The sequence below is a fragment of the Cetorhinus maximus genome, chromosome 27, assembly GCF_964194155.1.
Source record: "Cetorhinus maximus chromosome 27, sCetMax3.hap1.1, whole genome shotgun sequence".
Lineage (NCBI taxonomy): Eukaryota > Metazoa > Chordata > Chondrichthyes > Lamniformes > Cetorhinidae > Cetorhinus > Cetorhinus maximus.
Genome location: NC_135905.1, coordinates 3,290,436 through 3,313,851, shown reverse-complemented (window position 1 = coordinate 3,313,851; position 23,416 = coordinate 3,290,436). Strand labels below are relative to the sequence as shown.

At 41.4% G+C, this 23,416-nt stretch overlaps 1 protein-coding gene across 1 annotated transcript in view; it reads left to right on the top strand.

Moving 5' to 3' along the window:
* Positions 1 to 23,416, top strand: part of tm9sf3 (transmembrane 9 superfamily member 3) — a 134,806-nt gene that overhangs the window by 80,924 nt on the left and 30,466 nt on the right. The window contains exons 7-9 of the mRNA XM_078530542.1: positions 5,724 to 5,890; positions 10,994 to 11,088; positions 20,419 to 20,549. Of these exons, the coding sequence (XP_078386668.1) occupies positions 5,724 to 5,890; positions 10,994 to 11,088; positions 20,419 to 20,549 (393 nt within the window). The remainder of the gene's footprint in view (positions 1 to 5,723; positions 5,891 to 10,993; positions 11,089 to 20,418; positions 20,550 to 23,416) is intronic.

The following is a 23,416-nucleotide window of genomic DNA, read 5'->3' as shown; positions in this document are numbered from 1 at the left end:
CGTCCTCAGCAGTCTCCCTGTCACAGGTGTATCTGTCTATGATAGTATTGGTAGGAGTGACCTCCACACAGGCTTTTTGGAGAAGAAGTCTCACCTTCACACTGAGGATATCCTGTACCATTGCACTGAATGTGATAAATTAAGAACAAGTTTAGCAATTCAAAACTGGGCATCCATGAGGCACTGTGAGGCATCAGCAGCAGATTCTGGCTTTGCATATCCCTCACTCCATCAAGCAAGGGGATCACCCTGGTTCAATGAGGAGTGTGGACAAGCATGCCAGGAGCAGCACCAAGAATACCTTTTTAAAAAAAAAATTGCCAACCTGGAGAAGATACAACATGCCTTACATGTGTGCTAAACAGCAGAAGCAGCATACTATGGACAGAGCTAAGCAATCCTGCAACCAAAGGATTAGATCAAAGCTCTGCAGCCCAGCCACATTTAATGGTGATGGACAATTAAATAAGTTCCGTGATCATTCCCATTCTCAATGACAGAGTACAGCACGCGTGTGCATTTGTAACCATCTTCAGCCAGAAGCAGCAAGTGGATGATTCATCTCTGCCTCCTCATGAGGTCCCCACTATCACAGATGGTGGATCTCTAACATCACAGCTGAAGCCTTGTGTCCCAGAATTAGCCGCACCTCTAGCCAAGCTGTCCCAGTACAGCTACAACACTGACATCTACCCAACAAAGTGGAAAATTGCCTAGATATATCCTGTTGACAAAAAACAAGATTATTATTGCCCCATAAGCAGTGATGGAAAGTGTTGTTGGTAGTGCTATCAAGCAGTATTTACTCCCCAATAACTTGCTCATCAATGCTCAGTCTTCCAGCACGACTCAGCTCCAGGCTTCATTCCAGCCTTGGTCCAAGCATGGACTGAAGAGCTGAAATCCAGAGGTGAGATGAGAGTGATTGCCTTTGACATCAAGGAGCCCTGGCAAAATTTAAGTCACTGGGGATCTGGGGAAAACTTTCCACTGGTATGGATCATATCTAGCCCAACAAAAATGGTTGTAGCTGTTGGAGACCAATCATCTCAACCCAAGATGTCGCTGCAGGAGTTCCTCAGGGTAGCATCCTACGCTCACCATTTTCAGCTGCTTCATCAATGACCTTCCATCATAAGGTCGGATGTGGGACTGGTTGCTGATGATTGCAGTGTTCAGGACCATTCACAACTCCGTCCATTCAATAAATAAGCTGAACTCCAGGGAGCTTGTCTTTAGTCAGATGGAGCATGGCAGCAAGGAAGATCAAAAAAAAAGTTGGAGCGATGAGAACTTTGTTTTACTCCTGTCTTAACCACAAAAGGGACTGATATTGATCCATTGTGAAGGATCACTGCTCGCATATTATCATGAAGCAAGTGAAGGATGGTAACAAATTTTGGAGGACATCCACACTTCAGAATCTTCTAGGGTGCCTCACAACAGAGTCAAACATAAGAAATAGGAGTAGGCCGTTCAGCTCTTTGAGCCCACTTCACCATTCAATGAGATCATGGCTGATCTTTTACTTCAATACCATTTTTCTGCACTATACCTTTATCCATCGATGTTTTTAATATGTGGAAATCTATCGATCTCAGGTCTTGAACATACTCAAGACTGAGCCTCCACAGCCCTATGGGGCAGAGAATTCCAAAGATTCACCACCCCCTGAGTGAAGAAATTTCTCCTCATCTCAGCCCTAAACCTTTTACTCTACTCTGAGGCTCTGCCCCCTGGCTCTAGACCACCACCCTCCTCCCCCTCCAGGAGGTCTTTAAGTCAAAGAATGCTATGTAGAGAGGTTGATATTCGCAACATTTTTCTTGTAGTTGGCGAGCTGTAAATATCATGTCGGCCATGCATCTTGATGGCCTAAACCCACATTGAGACTTGGGGAGTAGCTCTTCAGCAAGTGTAATAAGTCCATTCAGAAAGGTTCTTGTAATGATCTTTACTGCAATGGAAACAGGGAGATACCTCTGTATTTTCCACAGTTGAAGTTGTCGTCTTTCTTGAAGATGGTCACAATCATGGTATCCTTGAAATCATTCAGGACTTCCTGTTCATCCCAGACCTGTAGGATAAGGGCATGGAGCTGTAATGTTAGTTCCTCTCCTCTGTGCTTAGAGATTTTAGTGGGGATTCCATCATCACCTGCTGCTTTGTTATTTGTGTGATGACTTGCATAATCTCCATAGGCATCAGTGGACTTCCGAGCTCGTCTCTAACTGGGTGTTGTGGGACAAATAGAAAGCACTGATTAACAGATGATTCGTGATTAGAAAGGTCTTCAAAATGCTCCCTCCAATGGGCATTGACAGCTTCCCTTTCCTTGATCAGATCTCCCCAGTCCTTAGGTCTCAGAAAAGCTGACCCTTGAGTACTTCGGCCACAAATGGCCTTTGTGGCAGTGAAGAAGCCACTGATATCATTCATGTCGGTGAGATGTTGAATTTCTTTTGCCTTGTTTGCCCACCACATGTTCATGCTGCAGGTGCACCTTTTGTACCTCGGTCTTTGTTGGTTAGCCAGTTTCTTTTGCTTTGAGTTTGGGTCATTCCATCAGGTGGAGAAAGCCTTGTGCTTGTGATCAGTCAGTTCGTTGATAACCTGACCATTTTCATCAAACCGATCCTGATGTTTTCTAACAGAAAATCCAACTGTCTCTTTGCAGGCTTTGATATTGGACTCGAGGACATCCCAACACTGAATACTTATGCCCTTGATTGAACTTTGAAAATTTTTCCCTAAAGCATTGTTGGAATCAGTCTCTTTTGATTGAACCCTTCAGAGGTTGGACGTTGAGCTTTCGTGGACATCTCTTCTGTTGCATTTGCCATTTGGGAGCCAGTTTGATGGACATAATTGAACGAATAAGTCCCTGATCAGTCCAGTCATCAGCTCCTTTCATTGTTCTGGTAATGCGGACACCTTTGTGATTCCGGGCATGGACGACGCTGTAATCGATCAGCTGCCAGTTCTTGGACCGTGGACCATTAAGTTTTGTACTTGTTCTTCAGGCGGAATAGGATATTGGTAATGATAAGTCCGTGTTCTGCTCATTTGGTAAGGAGAAGAATGCCGTTGGAGTTGACATTGCCAATTCCTTCTCTGCCAGTAGTTCTGTTCCAGAGATTGGAATCTCTTCCAGCTCTGGTGTTGAAGCCTCTGAGAAGAGTAAGCCTGTCCTCCTTGGACACCACAGAGAATTTGGTCAAGTTTGGCATAGAAATCTTCCTTGGTTTCACTGTCTGCGTCCAGAGTTGGGACGTGTACACTGAGCACAGTGGCAAATTGGTTCCTTGCCATTTTGAGAGAGTCATGAGGTGCTCATTTCTTGCAAAACGGAACTCATGAAGCTGGTTCACAAGTTCATTCTTGATGGGAAATCCAACTCCTAAGCTCTGTGTTCTTCTTCTGATTTCCCTTTCCAGAAGAAAGTATAGCCACTTCAGAGTTCCTTGAGCTGCCCCTCTGTAGCTTGTCAGGTTTCACTCAGAGCGGCGATGTTGATGTCATATTGCCGGAGTTCTCAGGTGACAAATGCAGTGCGATGCTCTGGGCGATCACTCACGGGTGTGTCCATGAGGGTCATGATGTTCCAGGTCCCAAACATTCCTTTTCTTTTGTGTGTTTTTACGACAGAAGGCGATCCCTATGGATGAGGCAATCCAGCCTGAAGAGGTGAGGCAGTATATGTTTAGGGCACCTTTTCTAGTTCACCCTCCCCATAAGAAGTGAGCAGAGTGGATACCAAAAAGGGCTGCTCAGTCACAGTTAGAGCTGCTGAAAGGCACCCCAGCCTTGTCCAAGTGCTAGACAACCATCTTGTAACGGCCGTCTCCATGTCAGATCATGACTAGAAACTTCCAGACAATACAATCCTGCGTCCGTCGCCACTTGCTGGTCGCTGTGCTCGGAAGGAAAGACGGCTGTGCGTGACGTTTTTGAGCATGGGAAACCATTGCACACCAACTTCCACTCGTGCCTTGACAGAAGAAAATCTTGACCCAGTGGCAAGGAAACCAAGAGTTTTCGTTCTGCTGCAGCCTTCATCTGTAGGAACAGCCGTTGTGATATTCCAGGTGGCACATCTTCCCCCGTCTGTTCTACCATTGAGCGCTTGTTTGCTAGAGCCCTGACTGCTGAGTATTTCTAGGGTTCAGAACAGCCTTCATGGTAATTGAAGCAGCCCAGGATGTACGCAGTCCCACTATACTTCACCCTGTTTTGACCGACCCTTTCTTACTGACCAGGTTCCAAGGGGAGGACAAGGTAGGGTGGATTTTGGAACCCACCTGGGTGTGTATACGTGCATAAATCATTGAAGGTGGCAGGGTAAGTTGAGAGCTTGGTTAATAAAACATACAGTTCCCTGAGCTTTATTATTTGGGGCATAGAGTACAAGAGCAAGAGGTTACATTGAACTTCTGTATAAGACAGTGTCAGCTGGAGTGTTGCATCCATTTCTAGGTGCTGCACTTTAGGAAAGATGTGAAGGCATTGGAGGGAGTGCAGAAAAGATTTGAGAGATTGGTTCCATGGATGAGGAAGTTCAGTTATGAAGATAAATTGGAGAAGTTGGGACTGTTTTCCTTGGAGAAGGGAGGGCTGAGAGAAGATATGAAAGGGGTATTCCAAATCATAAGGGGTCTGGATAGAGTAGATAGGAAGAAACTGTTTACACTCTTGAAAGAATTGAGAACGAGAGGGAACGGATTTAAAGTAATTGGCAAAAGAAGCAATAGGAGGAAAACCTTTTTCACAGTGAGTGGTTAGGGCCTGGAAAGCTCTGCCTGATTGTATGATGGAGACCATTCAATTGAAGCATTCAAAAGAAAATTAGAATGTTACCTGAAAAGTATGAATGTGCAGGTTTATGGGGAGAAGGCAGGGGAATGGCACTAGGTGGATTGCTGACTTGGAGACCTGATGCAGACACAATGGGCAGAATGGCCTCCTGTGCTGTAACAATTCCATGATTTGCAAAATCGCAGCATTTGAATTGCTTGTCCCAATTTTGCAAACTTTTTGATTTTTGCAATTCTTAAAGATCAGAATATTATTGTGACTTGGTCAGATCTTATGCACTTACTGCAGCAGTGTGTGTATTTAATCTACATCCAACATAAGTTTTTATGATTTACATCAAAGGTCACTTAAGTTCTCCTCTATAGGAAGAGCAGGCACAAAATAATAGGCCACCATTTATAAGTGGTCTTCAAGGCATTATCTTGTATCAAAGTATCAGAATCAACCAAGAATTTGCTCGAAATTTGAACAAGGGAAGCAACATAACATTAATCTTGGTAACTTTGTGGGGAAAGACCTGATTCAGGAGGTTTTTGGAATGGCCCCGGTTGTCTGTACCAGCCCAGTACAAGCCAGATTTCTGGAGATCAAGGGCCAGTTGTGGCAGAGCATGTCTGAGCCTTTATAGATGGTTCACAATTTATGCCTTCAGTTGTGGGTACCTTTTGTAGTATTAAAACGGCTCATTTAAATACTTCAAGTAAGTAAAATATTTGATTGCAAGTGCAAAAATTACACACACAGCTCTCCAGAATTAAATTTGGACTTTACTGTTTGTAATGTTGCTCCCTTGGACTTTTGCCCAGCTTATTGAGGTTTATTTTGGCCTGTTTGCATAGTGTTTAGCTGTTTCCTAACTGGATTGAAGGTGCATGAGTCTAACCCATAGTGAAATTATATTTTAACAGGACAGAGACCTGGGAGATGAGTATGGATGGAAACAAGTTCATGGTGATGTATTCAGACCATCTAGTCACCCGCTAATATTTTCATCACTGATAGGATCTGGTTGTCAGATATTCTTCGTGTCCTTCATTGTCATTGTTGTGGCAATGGTAGAAGACTTATACACAGAGTAAGTATATATATCTCATGTTATAGTAATTTATTGTTTTAAGTGCCAATTTAGTAAGTGTTTCTGAAAAAGATTGTGTACAATGTTCCTTTCAGTGTGAAAAATGTAGCAGTTCCAACTGAGGGAAAAAATATAGTCTTTGAGAGTGCTTTTGTAGCTTTTTTGTTTTGTGTGAAATTTTCTCCTGAGATATTAACCCCACAGGCAAGCTCCCAGGTTTGAGCCATAGGTTACACAGAGCTTGCTGATCTCGGCCTGGGCAACACGAGGAAATGTGGCAGATTGCTTTCAAAGCTGCTGGCTTAGGAGCTGGAGTGGGCAAAGTGAGCCTTTGCTCTCACTGCCCCCTCAAACTTCCCCTCACGCATCTGTTGTATTCTCCAGCAGATCATGTAGAAATGGATTGTGCACAGCTGTGATGCTTCCTATGGTGCAATATGGGGCAGTTAGAAAAATTGGAATTAATAGAGCCTATAGAAATATCCTAACTGAAGTCACAGGTTGTAGGGAAAGGGGGAAACAGTCACGGATGGGCTCAGTGTGTTGTGTTATGTCACAGTGTGACCTGACTTCCTGCCACACATTGCTGAACTCAGCTTTGTGAGGTTACTTTTATGCTGTTTTACAGTAGCTAAACAAAAAACACATTTTTACAGTTTACTGGTTGCCCCTCTATCAATTTTAAGCTGTCCTGGTCATTCATTTTCCCTGAGTGCTGACAAAACTCTGATACTCCACCTAGTTGTCTTTGGATTGAAGACACTTTGTAAGTGGAAAATAACATTCCTGCCACACAAGTGCCAGGCAATGACCATCTCCAACAAGAGAGAATCTAACCATTTCCCCATGACATTCAGTGGCATTACTTTTGCCGAATGCCCCACCATCAACATCCTGGGGATTACCATTGGCCAAAAACTGATTTTGACCAGCCATATAAATACTGTGGCTACAAGCCCAGGTCAGAAGCTAGGAATTGTGGTGAGTATCTCGCCTCCTGACTCCCCAAAGTCTGTCCACTGTCTACAAGGCACAAGTCAGGAGTGTGATGAAATACTCCCCACTTGCCTGGATGAATGCAGCTCCAACAACACTCAAGTAGTTCAACACCATCCAAGATAAAGCAGTCTACATGATCAACACCCCATCCAACACCTTAAATGCTCACTTTCTCCACCACCAGCACACAGTGGCAGCAGTGTGTACCATCTACAAGATGTGCTGCAGCAACTCACCAAGCCTTCTTCAACAGCATCTTCCAAACCAGCTACCTGTACCACCTAGATGGACAAGGGCAGCAGGTGCATGGGAACAACACCATTTGCAAGTCCCTCTCCAAGCCACACACCGTCCTGACTATCGATGGGTTAAAATACTGGAACTCCCTAATAGCACTGTGGGTGTACCTACACCAGATGGACTGCAGTGGTCCAAGAAGACAACTCACCAACCCACCACAAGAACAATTAGAGATGGGCAAAAAGTGATGACCTTACCAGCAATACTGAAATCCTGCGAAAAGAATTTTTTAAAATCTTTGTATGTCACAGGGTATTTGCAGTGATGTGCCTCATAGCTAAACTAATTCAGTACTTCCCAGCATCCGCTCAAGCTCTTCCAAGCAGGAGTCACTGGATAGGGATATCATGTTGAAACTAAACAACACTCGGGCAGCTGCATCTTGAGTAGTGTTAAGTTTTGTACACAAACACGCAAAGATACATTCAGGTGCTAGAAACAGCGTAGAAAAGGGACAGAAAATTGAGTTGAGGAAGCTGTGTCCTTAAGTTTTGGAAAGTCTGTAGGGAATTGTATAGAGGTGTAATAGAGTACATTAAAAAAAATCAGCAGTTTATCAAAGGGAAATCATTTGATAATTAGAAATTAATATCCTTCAGGGTTAGCCTCAAGTGGATCTGGAGCACCTCATCAACAATATTGCTGTAGAAAAGGCATTAAACAGTTAAAGTATTGCATCTTTCCTATTACAAAGGCTTCAAATGATATTCAACCTCCAATTTTAAACAGCTGGCTCTAAACAGAGCTCCCTGTAGCTCAAATGATCAGAGTAGCTAACTGATGTATGTGATAGATATTGTACCACCGAGAGCTGCTTAATCAATTCTTTGCCTTCCCTTTGTGTGCTTCTCACAAGCTTGGTGTCTGTCATATGGTATTGGTGCTTTTTGTTTCCCCTCAGCATTTTGGCTTGCACTGAGCGCGCACTAGCAGCATCTTGAACAGCTGATTGGCTGTCGATAGTAAATGATCTGATTAAAGATAAATGCAAATTATGCCTTTGAGGTAAATCTTGGCAGTAGGATGGGAGAACACAGATTCAAATTGTTGAAAGACGGATTTAGGACTGATAGGAGGAAACTCTTCACACAAACACTTGGGTAAAATCCATAGTCATTTAAGAGAGCACCGAAGGCTGTACATAAATAGGCTTTTACACATTTATCTATGATTTTGTTGTGGTGACCAGGATCCTGGTCCTTCACATCCTGCCTTCCACCATTTCTATGCCTCAAGAACATGAAGCCTGATGAGTTGTCTGCACTGTGGCCCTGGTGCAAACATGCTTTTCACAAATTTTTCAATAACAATAAAGGGATTGTTTATACTCAGAAATTGCTTCTTGTACCTTCCAACAGAGGGCAGCATTAGCACATGAACACAACTGAACCTTGTACTGACTGAGCAACAATCTTTAGGCTGCGTCAAGCTGTTGAGTGGCTACAGTTGGCATCATCTCTCTGGTCTAGGGCACTAAAATATTAGCCAGGGTTTCCACTGTGGATCGCTATCTACTCTGCTTGAAAGAGTGTGTGTGTGTGTGTGTGTGTGTGTGTGTGTGTGTGTGTGTGTACATTAGGTGAGAACTTGATCAGACTTGGCTACAATGGCACCTGTGCCAGAACAATCTGCCAACACTCCACCCAAGGCTTCCAGGTGAAGGATGTGCTCTTGGGTGAGGTGCTGCCTGCGTCATAGAGATGTAGAGAAATGAATGAAAAGAAGACGATTTCAAAGTTGGAAGTGACTGAGTCATAGTTTTCAGACTGTCTCGGGTAGTATTTAAGGCCAGTTGCTTAACATTTGTAATTTGAAACTTTTACAATGATGCTGGATAAGGAAGGTGCTGTAGATCCACTTTAGATGCTAACCTTGCAGAATATTTATTCTGATGATCAAATTCCTCCCTTCACTGGACTGCTGATATTTATTAATGTGTCACTTTACATAGAGCTACTGTCATGCATAAATCAAAAGATTGAAAAGGTTGAGCCACTTTTTTAGAATATATTTTGATGGTTCAGCAACATTTCTGGTGAGCAGTTGAACTGGTCAAGCCTGGCAGGTCCAACGTTCAACCTTCAATGGTGCTAGCTTGGTTGGTCTCAGCCTAAGCTGTGGCGCTGCTGCAGATGGCTTTGGTGCCCCAACTGAACAGAGAAGCAAAATCAGTAGCTTCCAATCCGATTGCCATCCAGCCGTCTTATGCTGGAAAGGCACTCAAATGTACAGGATTGGGCTTGGCAGTAATGGCTTCACATGCTGAATAGCATGACTTTTGCTGTTGGAGCTAATCTGAAGGCTGGCCACTTGGGAGAGGTAGCCATACATTATCACTGATCTTCTGTTTCCTGCATTGTACTTGGGGATGTATTGGAAACAAGAATGTTTATCCATATAACAGATTTCTCATCTTCCGGATGTGCTGAAACATTCAAAGCCAACATTTTAATGTAGGTGGACAAGGCAGTGAAATTTCACACATCAAGGCCGTATAAACGATAATGAGATAAATGATCAAATATTCAAATGGCAGCTGTTAGTGATTCAGACTCCACTTAATAACAGCAGAATTAATGTAACCCTAGTATAAAAGATTGATTAGGTAGCGTCCCTACCTCTGGGCCAGCAGCTCCAGGTTCAAGTCTCACTTCAGGAATTTTGGTCATGGAAGGTGTGTTTATAAATTGGCCAAACAGATTGCTTATCAACTGTAAATCCTTCCAGTACACCTGATGGCAGGCAGTATGAGTAGGAGACTTTCGTGGTCAGCCATACTGCTAAAGGCAACAGCAAACCACTACAGTACTTTGCCAGGCATAACCATGGACCAATCCACTGGAAGTCCATGGTTGCCAATGCCCTCTTAGGGCATGGTACCTGAAGGAGGAGTAAGAGTAATGACAAAGATATTTTAGATTGATGAATGCTTAACCAAAACCTGTGACCTACAAGCAGTGCACTTCCTGTTTTTCTTGGATTATGCAACTTTGATCCCATTTTGGATGTACATACGTTCTGTATGAAATAAAAGATTTATTCTGTGAAGAGTTTAAGTTTTAAAATAATCTGCAATAGTTGATTCAGCGGTGAAGCAGAATGTTTCTTACCTATTAGCTTAACTTAGTGGTAGCATTCTCAACTCTTGAGTCAGAAGATTAGGAGGCAGTTAGATGAACCCTGGACTGACTTAGTGATATATTTACTACCAGGCCGTTATGGGATCTTTAAGTTTTCTAAAGTAAGACCTCAACTTTTATGGTTTGTGATATCTACTTTGTCACAAACTAAATTTTCCTTTGTGGAATTAGAGAATTAAGAATTTAATTGTAGACACTTTCTATTGGTATACTTTTTAAGGTAAGTTGGACCATTTGTTGCTGCAGAGACTAAAACAGATTTGAGAGACTGGGAGGAAGAGAGAAATCATCAGTTTCTGTGTTCAGTATCTGAAGACTAGTGTCTTTCTTCAATATTTGCTGTTTCTCATAAAACTTAATTTATTAAAAAAATCAAAAGCTTCACTCTTCTGTTAATTGCTCAATATCAAATGCATTTTTCTCTACTGCAAAATCCAAGAATTCATTAAATTCCTAATTTCAGGTGGTTTTATACACACCAGAGGGAAGGTTTTTTCTAATGGATTCAACAAAGATTTAGCCAAAGGCCACGAAAGTGGGATTAGAGTAGTGAGTTTCAGTGCGGGAGATTCCTCTGATTCTATGAAAGATCTTTAAATTTGTAACTGAGAAAATGCTATTAAATATTTAGTTAGGACCTGTTTCTCTTTTCCTCCTTTTCCAGGAGAGGATCAATGCTAAGTACAGCTATATTTGTGTTTGCTGCAACATCGCCACTGAATGGCTACTTTGGAGGGAGTTTGTATGCTCGCCAAGGAGGTACTTTGTGCATCTTATGTATTTTGTTTTTGTGATTTCTTGCTTCCCTTTCTAAGTACATTCGGGTCCATTTCGACAATTAATTGGTCACAGGTAAAATACCAGAATTTGGCAGTATAATATGTGAAACAAAGTGAATGTCACAGGCTTCCTGACTTTGGGGAGTGGGCTGGATGGATGGGTGTGTGGTGAAAGAGAGTGAGGAAGATGATCATAGCTGACTCTGCCTACATCTCTGCCTGCATACACCTGGCATGGGTCACTGGAAAGTAGTGGGAAGCTTAATATTCCCCCTCAGTATCTCTCGGGCACTAAGGCTAGCCATAATGGTGAGTGAGTTTGTGTTGATATATATATTCCAAATCTTGAACTAAAGGAAATAACTCGGATCTGTCCATTCACCCATAATAAGTGTAACAAAGCAGAAATATAAATAATTTTTGAAAGGCAGTTTGTTTTTACGGTTTCAAATCTGACAGCCTTTCAAAAACATCTTTTGTATTACAATCGAGACTTTCAGTAATCTCAGCAAGAATTTAGTGTTTCTGCCCAGATTTCTCCAAATAGTCTTGTAATTTACTGGGCCTTTACTTCAGCTTCTGGTGTACTTGTATTTTCAGTGCAATTGTCTCTTGCATATTTCTGACATGTAAATCACTCCTAGTCTTGGCCCTCCAGCAGATGCCTTCCTTAGTCCTCCAAATCCAAACTCCGCAGCTTGTTTATGTTTAATGTGTCCCCATTGTTTCTGCTGCTGTCCTTCCTGCCTCAGTGCCTTCATACCCAGGACCCCAGTGGAACCACTGCCAAACCTCAAAACACACCCCATCATCCCACCCCCCAACCTCTCAAATCTGTGGTGCTAACACCAGGGCTGTCTCATTTGCTGAAAAACTTTCAGCAATGTCCTGTTGAAACCCTATAGTTCTTATCCAGTCCAGCCGATCTGTGTGGCCTCATCCTCCACAATGCTATTATAATCTTAAGTGGGTATCTATTTCTAACCTGTTCATCTTCCTGTATATTCTGTATTTGAAAGGAAGAATTAATGTTGAGCTCCTAAACTAGTCCACCAATTATAGTATTCATGGAAGAATTGATACTGGTGGAATTTGATGTCTAAAACATGGGAGAAAATTCAACGCCATGTGACAAATGTGCCAACAAAACACTGCATATACTGAAAATCTGAAATAATATCAGACTATGCTAGAAATCAAAATTCAGTTTTACTTTCGGTGTAGATTAATGAGCTTGTTAATACATTGTGTGTAATGTCACACAACGTTCCTTTGCAAACATGCCTAGTGTCTCGTGATGCTACATGGACAACACCATGGAAGAGTCTAGAGATGTCCAGCTTTGACTACTGTCAATATGCAAAAATGCACTTATACAATAAGTGGTCGTACAAAGTGGTTTCTTGTTTTAAAAAACACATAGCTGGAGGTACAAAATGTTACGGAGAACTTCTTTCAGTGCTCTGACAGTAAGAGGGCCCTTTGAGATGAGGGGAGAACCTGAGCATAGTACAAGATGCTTACATGGAATTAATAGTACTTACAGCACAGAAATAGGCAATTCAGCCCATTCAGTCTGTACCAATATTTATGCTCAGCATGAGCTTCCTTTACACCTCTTCTAAACCCATCAGCATATCCCTCTGGTCCTTTCCCCCTTGTGCATATCTAGTTTCCCCTTGAGTAAATCTATGCTATTTGCCTCAGCTACGCTTTGAATTTCTACATTTTAATAATTCTTTGGGGATAGAACTTTCTCCTGAATTCACTATTGAACTTTTTAGTGGCTATCTGTTGTTTCCCTGAGCTTTGAAGACAAGTCGTCTTCTCTATGTCATGGAGTCATTATGGTATAGAGGGAAGCCATTTGGCCCATCAAGTCAATGCAGGCTCTCTAGATCAATCCAATCCGTCCCATTTCCCGCACGGTATTCCTGTAGCTCTGCAAGTATATTTCCCTCGAGTGCAAATCCAATTTCATTTTGAAATCAATTATTTTCTCTGCTTCCACTACCCTCTTAGATGGCAAGTTCTCCTAGGCTGCATAAAACAAAAATCTTTCTCACATAGCATCTGCATTTGCCCAAAACTTTAAATCTATTTCTCCTTGTCCTTATACCCCTTGTTCTTATACCATCAGTTAATGGGAATAGCTTGTCTGCTTTATCTAAATCTGTTCTAATCTTGTCTTATCTAACCTCCCCTCCACCTCCTTTGCAAGAAGAACAACCCCAACTGCAGCTAACCTTGCAGCTTAAAATCCTTTAACCACGGAACCGTTTTGGTAAATCGCCTCTGCACCCTCTCGAAGACCCCTCATATCTTTCCTAAAGTGTTAAGACCAGAACCAGATGCAGTGCTTTATAAAGGTTCAGTATAACTTCCCTGCTTTTGTACACAGTACCTCTATTTATGAAGCCCAAGATCCCATACGTGTTGCTAGTTCTCTTAATATGTCGTGATTCCTCTAAAGATCAGTGCACATGAATCCCCGGGTCCCTCTAACTCCTGCACACTCTTGAGAACTGTGCCATTAAGCCTATTTTGCCTCTCCTTATCCCTTCTTCCAAAATTATATCACCTCATTCTTCTCAGTATGAAATTCCATCTGTCATTTGCCTACCTAATCTGCTAGCCTATATATGTCCTATTGAAGTCAGTTGATGTCATCCTCACTGTTTTCCACAACTCCAAATTTGGTGTGTATGTGTATATATATATATATATATATATAATATATTTATATATATATATATATATATATATATAAAACCTCCATTAGGTCACCCTCAGCCCTCTCACTTCTAGTGAAAAAAGTCCAGCCTCTTCAGCTTTTTCCAGTAAGTATAACTAGGTAAATTCTCGTATCATCCTTGTAAATCTTTTTTTTCCGCCTTCTTCAATGCCTCTATATCCCTTTAACTATATAGAGACCAGAACTGTGGTCAGCAACTTAAGTGTTGCAATGATTAGTGGTAGGTCTGAGCATTGGGAACATTTTAAAAACCGGCAAAGAGCAACTTAAAAATATAGATTGAGAGTTCACTAGCAAGAAACATAAAAACAGATAGTAAGAGCTTCTGCAATCATATAAAAAAAAGTAGCTAAAGTAAATGTTGGTCCCTTGGAGCATGAGACTGGGGAATTATAATTGGAAACAAGGAAATGGTGGAGATTTTGAACAAATATTTCATATGTCTTCAAACGAACATACAAACATATAAAATAGGAGCAGGAGTAGGCCATTCGGCCCCTGGAGCCTGCTCCGCCATTCAATAATATCATGGCTGATCTGTCTGTGTTTTGAATTCTACATCCCCATCTACCTCCCGATAACCTTAGATTCTTGTTAGGTAAGGGAATCAGTCTACCTCTGCCTTAAAAATATTCACTGACCCCGCCTCTACCGCCTCCTGAGGCGGAGTTCCAAACTCGCACAACCCTCTGAGAAAATAATTCTCATCACCTAAAAGGGTGACCCCTAATTTTAAAACAGTGCCTCCTAGTTCTGAACTCACCCACCAGAGGAAACATCCTTCCCACGTCCACCTTGTCAATACCGTTCAGGATCTTCTATATTTCAATCAATTCACCCCTCACTCTTCTAAACTCCAGTGGAAACAAATCCAGTCTGTGTAACCTTTAAGACAACTCACTCATTCCAGGTAACAATCTAGTAAACCTCCTCTGAACCACCTCTAACACATTTATATCCTTCCTTAAATTAGAAGCTGGGGAGAATAGGAAACACTATTCGCGATGTGGTCTCACCAATGCCCTGTATAACTGAAGCACAACACCCTTACTTTTATGTTCCAATTCCCGTCATGATAAAGGATAGCATTCTATTAGCCGCTTTAATTACTTGCTGTACCTGCATTCTAACTTTTTATGACTCGTGCACTAGAACACCTAGATCCCTCTGCACCTCAGAATTCTGCAGCCGTTCTCCACCAAAAGCATCCCAATAACAGTAGAAAGTCGGAGGGCAAAAGGGAGAGAGGAACTTAAAGCATTTATTATCACTAAAGGAAAAAGTACTCAGCAAACTAATGGGACTAAAGTCTGGCAAGTCTCCTGGACCTGGAGTCTTAGAAGTAATGGCTTCGGAGATAATGGATGCATTGGTTGTAATCTTCCAAAATTCCCCAGATTCTAGAAAGGTCCCAACATATTGGAAAACCACAAACGTAATGCCCCTATTCAACAAAGGATGGAGACAGAAAGCAGGGAACTCTAGGCCAGTTAGCCTAAAATCTATAATTAGGAAAATGCTAGAACCCATTATTAAGGAGGTGCTGGCAGGATATTTAGAAAAGCCTGATACAATCAAGCAGAGTCAACACGGCTTTATGAAAGGTAATTTGTGTTTAACAAATAGGATTTGTTAAGAGTTCTTTGAGGATATAACAGGGTGAGTAAAGGGGAACCAGTTGATGTAGTGGATTTGGATTTCTGAAAGGCATTCAGTAGTAAGGTGCCACATGACAGGATAAGAGTTTGGTGTAGAGGGTGATATATTACAATGGATCGAGGATTAGCTAACTAATAGGAAGCAGAAACAGAAAATGCTGGAAAAACTCAGCAGGACTAGCAGCATCTATGGAGAAAGAAACAGAGGTAACGTTTCGAGTCTGTATGACCCTTCTTCAGAGCTCTGAATGCGCCCAAATATTCAATTTCCATGTGCCACAGTTACACCCAGTCATGTGTTCAATTCATCTTGTATTTCACAAGCTGGCTCAAAGTATTAGAGGATGGAGTGAGGAGAATCTTTAATAGGAGACTACTGAGAGGCTACCTTATGAAATAGTAAACAATATAAGTACAATCAATTCAGAAAATATATTTGACTAATTTCATCAGATGATAGGTCACAGGTTCAAACTCTCAAGATACTCATGAAAAGACTGATTATCAAGAAGAATTTACACAGTGGTTAACATATGGAAAGGTTGATGGATGTTGGAAATGAAAACTGTTGGATTCATTTAAACAACAGTTGAATGCTGGAATGGAATTGGAAGGCGTTTCTGGGTTGCATGAGCTTAGATGGGTCGAATGGCTGCAGCTTTCTGTTGCTACCTTGTGGATTTTCGGGGTTAGGTTGGCTTTGTAAAATCTTTGATTTTGGTGCTGCAGGAATAGTGAAGCTAGTGACTGATATTGACTAATTAAAAAAATGATACTTTTAGACTCCAAGAATGGAGTAAACTCTTGGAATAATTTAATCCATGGATTTTTGCGATAGAGGAGAGCTTTGAGGTGTTTGAATAGCCATTTTTAAGGTTGAGAGGAATTGACAAACCTAATCCAAGCAAATTTATTGTAACAAAGGATTCAAGTCTAAGGGAATAAATTAAAAAAATTAGTGGTGGGAATTAGTCTGAAATTTCTCATGGAAAGGGAAAAAATTGTGGAATATATTACAAGGGAAAGCAATCAAAGCAGACAGCATAAATGGGTTAGAGAGAGAATTAATGGAGAGAGGGATATGGTGAGAATTGTTCACTGAAGAACAAGGATGGGCTTGTTGGGCCATATGGCTTTTTCCTGTTGCTAAATTTGTGTTAACACCATTTGTTATCCTGTGAAAGGGTGATGATGACTGTAGTAAGGTAATGTGTGGACAGCTGGATTTTGGTAGTGTGGGATTTGCTTATACTTTACTACGTAGGACAGCTGTACAGGTGTTGGTGCTGCCACTTAACTGCGAGTAATTCTGGGAATTTAAAAAATCAAGATGGATGGTGACTCAACGTTTCTGAAGTGTGGGGCCATGCAGCCTGCTTATGTGGTTAACTTACTGGAAATATATTGATCCGCTAGCTTTTTGTGGCTTGTATTAAAGCTTGCCATTGTGGTTCCACAGTGGAATTTTGAATATTATTGTGCTCCTTCCTATGCGGTTTGATTTATCCAGAAAATCTCTGCGCCCCATACGTTGCAGGCAGTCACCCAGACAGAAAAGCAACTTGTAGCTAAGGTTGTGATTGAGCTGCATTTTGCATAAAAACAGTTTTCTAATAAACGTCGTTGATGCAGAGCTGAAGCATCTGATACCATATTTTTGAATCCGCTGCCAGTGTTTTTACACTCAATGTAAGCATGACAAGGGAAGCTGTGAGGCTTCATCAGTACTCACTGATTCCACTACATGGTGTAAAGGCACTAATCTTTCGCTCAATCTCAAATTCAAGGTAGGAAAAACAGTGGAAAATCTCAGCTGTCTCTATATTATCCCTTGTCCTGTTCATCCATCATATAAAAGTTTTGTGCATTTCCACTGTTTTGTACTCATTGTTTTGAGATGGTAGTTAGTGTTTTCGGACAAATGTAAATGCCTACTAGGAGCTGGAATATTACTTTAAGGTAAGCCACAAAAGTAAAAAAGGAAATTGGTGAAGTATAAATGTTAAACAGATATCAGGAGGGCCACCTTTACTCCGTGAAAGTATTTCATGTGACTTGCCAGACAGGGTGATGGAGACTAAAGTGTCAGTTTGAATACAGTTAGAGGTTTAGGGTGCTATGAGTTGAGCTTCATAAGCTAAATCTCTGACTTATAATTATATACCTGAACCTAGACCATAAATGATAGGCCATTCAACCATTGAAGACGACCTGTCCTCGCATGACATTCACACTCTACTTTCCAGCAGGTGTCCCTGGCTCACTTACCAGGAGCAGGATTGCCAGCTGCTGCTTGTCCCTTTTCTTTAGCCTGGAGCTTTTGAGCCAAATTGCATCTCAGTTGTGGCCTTGCTGATATGCAGAACCTTCTGGTTTGTTAGCAAAAGAGAGTGTGTATCTTTAAGGAAATTGAATAGCTCATGTTTGCTGTACGGCCACATCATCCTTCCTGTCATAAAAGGCTTCAATTACTGCTGGAAAACTGAGTCATGAAACTTGCCCCTTGCTTCCACTAATATTTAAACTGCGCCATTTGTTTCACACTATCTTAATTCAAGTTTCTCTAACCTCTGACAATAACTGGATACTGATGTATTTTTATGAAGGGAATTGCAAGCACTCGTGAGGTTTCTGTGATTTAATTTGGCTCTCATTTGGTCTGAAGTGCTGCTTATGCTTGTATAATTCCACCATCTCCGTTATTCCTTTGCTGTTTCCATTGTTTATAACTAAGCTACTACCTAAAATTTAGTGCCAAAGTTTCCTGCCATACACAGAAATAAGGAAAACTAAGAATTGGGTTTATCATCAGCACTCCTCCTCCACACCACTGCCAGTCCCCACCACCTTCCCTTTCTGCTCGGATGCAGTTTCACAGCCTATCCTATAATCTATTTTCCCAAGTTTCAGACCATTTCCAAACATTGTAGTGCTTCTCCCTACACCCAAGCTTAGGTTATTTATAAAAATTTATACAAGTAATAAACCCAAAACTGACCCTTCAGAAACACCAAAACACCTTCCAGTCAAAAAACATCCATCCACCGCCATCCTTTTGCTTCCTGTCAGAGAGCCAATTTTGTATCCATAATACCATTTTCTCCTCAATTCTGTGGGCTACCGTCTTAATAAACCCTGTGTTTGTCATGTTGTTGAATGCCATCTGAAAGTTCATAGAAACTAGGAGCAGGAGTAGGCCATTCGGCCCTTCGAGCCTGCTCCGCCATTCATTATGATCATGGCTGATCATCCAACTCAGTAGCCTGCTCCCGCTTTCTCCCCATATCCTTTGATCCCTTTCGCCCCAAGAGCTATATCTAACTCCTTGAAAACATACAATGTTTTGGTCTCAACTACTTTCTGTGGTAATGAATTCCACAGGCTCATCACTCTCTGGGTGAAGAAATTTCTCCTTACCTCAGCCCTAAATGGTCTACCCCATATCCTCAGACTCTGACCCCTGGTTCTGGACTCCCCCACCATCGGGAACATCCTTCCTGCATCTACCCTGTCTAGTCTTGTTAGAATTTTATAGGTTTCTGAGATCCCCCCTCATTCTTCTGAACTCCAGCGAATATAATCCTAATCGTCTCAATCTCTCTTCAAATGTCAGTCCCGCCATCCCAGTAATCACTCGGGTAAACCTTCGCTGCACTCCCTCTATAGCAAGAACGTCCTTCCTCAGATAAGGAGACCAAAACTGCGCACACTTCCAGGTGTGGTCTCACCAAGGCCCTGTACAATTGCAGCAAGACATTCCTGTTCCTGTACTTCATTGATACAACATTTACTGCATTACCTTAATCACCCCACTCTGTTAACTTATCCAAGATTTCAGCCAAGTTAGCCAGATACGATTTGCTTTTAACCAGTCCATGCCAACTCCCCTCATTAACCCATGCCTTTCCAGAAAGTTTTTGTCCCTGACAATGGGTTCTAGTAACATCCCCATCACCATGTTAGGCTGACTAGCTGACTTAGTTTCCTGGTTTATCTCTCTCCCTTCATGTAGAACAGGTTGCTTCATGAGCAGTGAATACAGTAAATTAACTTGAAAGAAGTACAAGTAAATCGTTGTTTTACCTGGAAAGATTGTGTAGGTCCCTTGATGGTGGGAAAGGTGGAAGTGAAAGGGTAGATGGGAAAGGGCAAGAGCAGAAAACAACATACCGCTTTTTCTGCTACACAGATGACCTGCGGCTGAGGGAGTGGACCTGAGTCGGACTGGAACAAAGAATGTTCCATATATCCCACAAAAAGACGGGCATAGCTGAGACCCCTGCAACTTCCCGTAGCAACACTGTGTTGGGAAGAATGAGGAGAGTCAAAGGAGAAATTATTCAATATGAGAATAAGCTCAGTCAGGTGGAGGAGGGTGATGTGGGCAGGAACTGGTTGGGCCGTTGTTCAGGGGAGAACCAAGAACCCTCCAGCCTTCCTGGGGAATAGAAGTATAGAGGGACTGGGCATTCATAGTGAAAAAGGAGGCAGTTAGAACTAAGAAACAGTTTAGTGACAAAGGGTGTTTATAGAGCCGCAGATGTAAGTGTGAAGAGACTGGACAAGGAGAAAGAAAAGTTTGAGATAACAGGTTGAAACAATGGGCTAGCAGGGCAGTCCTGTTTAAGGACCTTGGGAAGGAGGTAGAAGTGACCAGTGTGGGTCTGGGGACTGAGGTTGGAAGCCCTGGAAAGATCTCCAGAAAGTGGGAAGGTCAGTGACAATCTTTGTTCAGCGGTGGGGTCATGTTGTTTGAAACTTGCATTTTTGTTCAAGTTGTTAACTAATTTACCTGCGTTACTGTCATGTAAGTATAGAACAGCAAAATACAAATCCAGTAAACACTGATCACATAATCAAATTTAATTTTGACTTTCTACTTTTTGTATATAAATAGGCCGAAGATGGATAAAGCAGATGTTTATTGGGGCATTCTTGATCCCAGCCATGGTGTGCGGAACTGCATTCTTCATAAACTTCATTGCAATGTATTATCATGCATCACGAGCTATTCCTTTCGGAACAATGGTAAGCATGTCAGACTTGAACACAAGCAGTAAATCCTAACAGCTGAAATCTTCACAAAGGTAAGTATAAATGAGGGAAGTCATTCAGCTCATCCTCCTGTAGAAAAATGTTCCCCCCTGCACCAAGTATTGAATGATCTTTCTATGACGACTTCCTCTTTGACATGAGACTTTACTCGTTTTTTTTGCTGGTTTAACCCCTTATGTCCTTGTTCACTTAGTATTTTATGCAGCTCTGAAAGGTCTTCCACCATTCAAATCGTTTCACAGCTGAAGTGTTGAGACATTTCTAAAACTGAATGGAGCACTCAATGTGGCTTGCCTGGAGAAATGTAAAGTTTTAGCAAGAAGGCCTCAGTTTTATCTGCTAATTTAGTGACATAGGGCAACATTTCTTTAACTTTAGTAATTGATGTTCAGCATTGATTGGATGTGTCGGTAGTTCATCTGCTGTCGTTCCCAGATCATTCAGCCTCTCTTCCCGGTGACATCAAACACATTTGATGTATAGGTGTTATTCTTCCAGCATTCATTACCTTCTATGTACAGAATTGAATTTCAACTGACATTTTTTGGCTTTATTCAGCTCAACCACCATAACCTAGCTGGGTATCATTTGCCAACTGGACTAAATTGCAATTTGTTTCTGAATCTATGCTTTTTGTCAGTTAAGTGGCCTAAAATGATAGCATTCTCCTAACTAGTGCTTACTACTTTCTTTTCACCCTATTACCTATCCACTTATGGGTTTTCACCATGGATACCATTGCCATGAGATTGTCTAAATACCATGAAAGGAAGAAGAGTTTCAATTTATATAGTGCTTTTTGCAACCTTGGGATATCCCAACGTGCTTTATAGCCAATGAATTACTTTAGAAATGTGGTCACTTATTTTGTAGGCATGCAAAGCAGCCAAGGACCCAAAAAAAAGTGAGATGAAAAACCGATTAATTTGATTAGATGGTGTTGGCCTGAGAGAGAAATGTTGACCAGGACACCAAAAGATCTCGTCTTCCTCTTTCAGTAAGGCATTTTGTGTCTTTTACTGCAGACGGTTTGATTTGGTGTCTCATTGTAAAGGTGGCACCTCCAAGCATGCAACATTCCCTCGATACTGCATTGAGGTACCAGGCTAATTTATCTGGTCCTTCTTACTCTCACGTAAGATGCTACCACTGAGCCAGTCTGGCACTTGTCAAGGGCTTCACATTATCAGGCAGAGCCTCCTTCTGAAATGATCTCGACTACCATTTATTAGTTTAATTTAACTGAATTAATTCTTCAGCTTGCTCCTAATGACCGATTTTGTTACTTGGCAAAATTATTGTAATGGTGCTGCGGGTTTGCTATGTTACCATCTTGAAGATTGGTTACCGTGTTGGCTTTTTCCAATCCGTTGGAGTATTCCTGTGTTCATCAACCCTTTCCTGATGCCCAACAACATTTTGTAGATTTATCTGTTAGCCCACTTTTTTCCAATGTTTTGTACCTGTCTACGACCTCCCATTTCAGTGATGTTGATATTGTTAAATTTAATGGTAGGAAACTTATGTTGGGTTGCCTGTTAGTCTTCAGGAAAAACTAGAATATGCACTTCATTAGCATACATATTCATTATGATGTCTTTTAATATTTACAGGAGCTTACTGCTCTCTCTGACCCCGTTTAATTCTGCAAGATTTTCTTGCTGTTGAATTCGGCTTGTACCATTTCTCATTTCACTTTATTCCTCTGCCTTTTTTTTTTCAAGACCCCAGCTTTCTTGGATTTACAGCACCCCTTTCCCCTAATTATTTTTCTATTTTGCATTTTATTGTTTGTTTAGTCTGCACTTACTAGTCCTTGACGTTTATCTTCCATTCTCAGCAGTATGTCTTTAAAGCCATTCTTGTCCAGGGCTAAGTATTTCTTCAATGCTATTCACCATTGATCCACTTAATCTCTTCACGTGACCACTCAAAGGTAGTGTTTTTAAAACTGGTCATTGGTTTACAGTATTCATTGATCCTAAATCATATCAAGTGTAATTATACTATGGTTGCTGTAGCCCAGAAGTACAGAGTTCCGTTCCCAAAATATGTGGGTGATTTTATTACTGAAAAGAGGTGCAATTTGCCTCATGTGACATTTTTGTTACACTATTTATGCATTCAATTAACTTGCTAATTTTTTGTATTCCAATTTAACTTGGGCTATTTAAAATGCCCAATTAATATGCGACTTTTCTGTTTGCATACACCACCTTCATCCTTCCAGCTTTATAGCTTGTTGGAAAGTCTGTATAATATCCTTTATTGCTGGCATAGATAGCTGCACTAACTTGTTTCCTGACAAATCTTCTGCCTTTGAGAACTCCCAAACCCTTGTACATTGTATTCAAGCTTAAGGGGAAAGATTAATTACCTTTCCTGAGGATTGGGGAATTTGGAGTTGGGATGCTGGGTGAACAGAGAAAGTGAAGGGAATGGTGATCTCAGCCATCCTATTGGAGATGCTGGTTGCATTTGTTTATGTACACCTTTAATATAGGTTTGCCAAGCTCTGATTTCCACCTTTGGCTGCTAGTTATGGTCTGTTGAATCCAAAGTCCTCACTGGGTAACTCGTCTCAAACCTCCTTGTGACATTCGCTAATAGCTTGAGGGTTGTTACTTTCTCAGTGTTTGACAGGCTTAGATTTTTGGATGGGCTGCCTGAAAATGTTTCAAGGTCTAGAAGTCATTGACTTTGCACAATGGTCTTCAAGAATATTTTGCATTATCAGGTGCAGTACTGTAATTTGCACTAATTATGTGAATTCTAAGCATTCAGCCTATTTATTTGAGTAGTGACAGTGAGTAAGGCTGATGTTCATAAACATGCCCCAA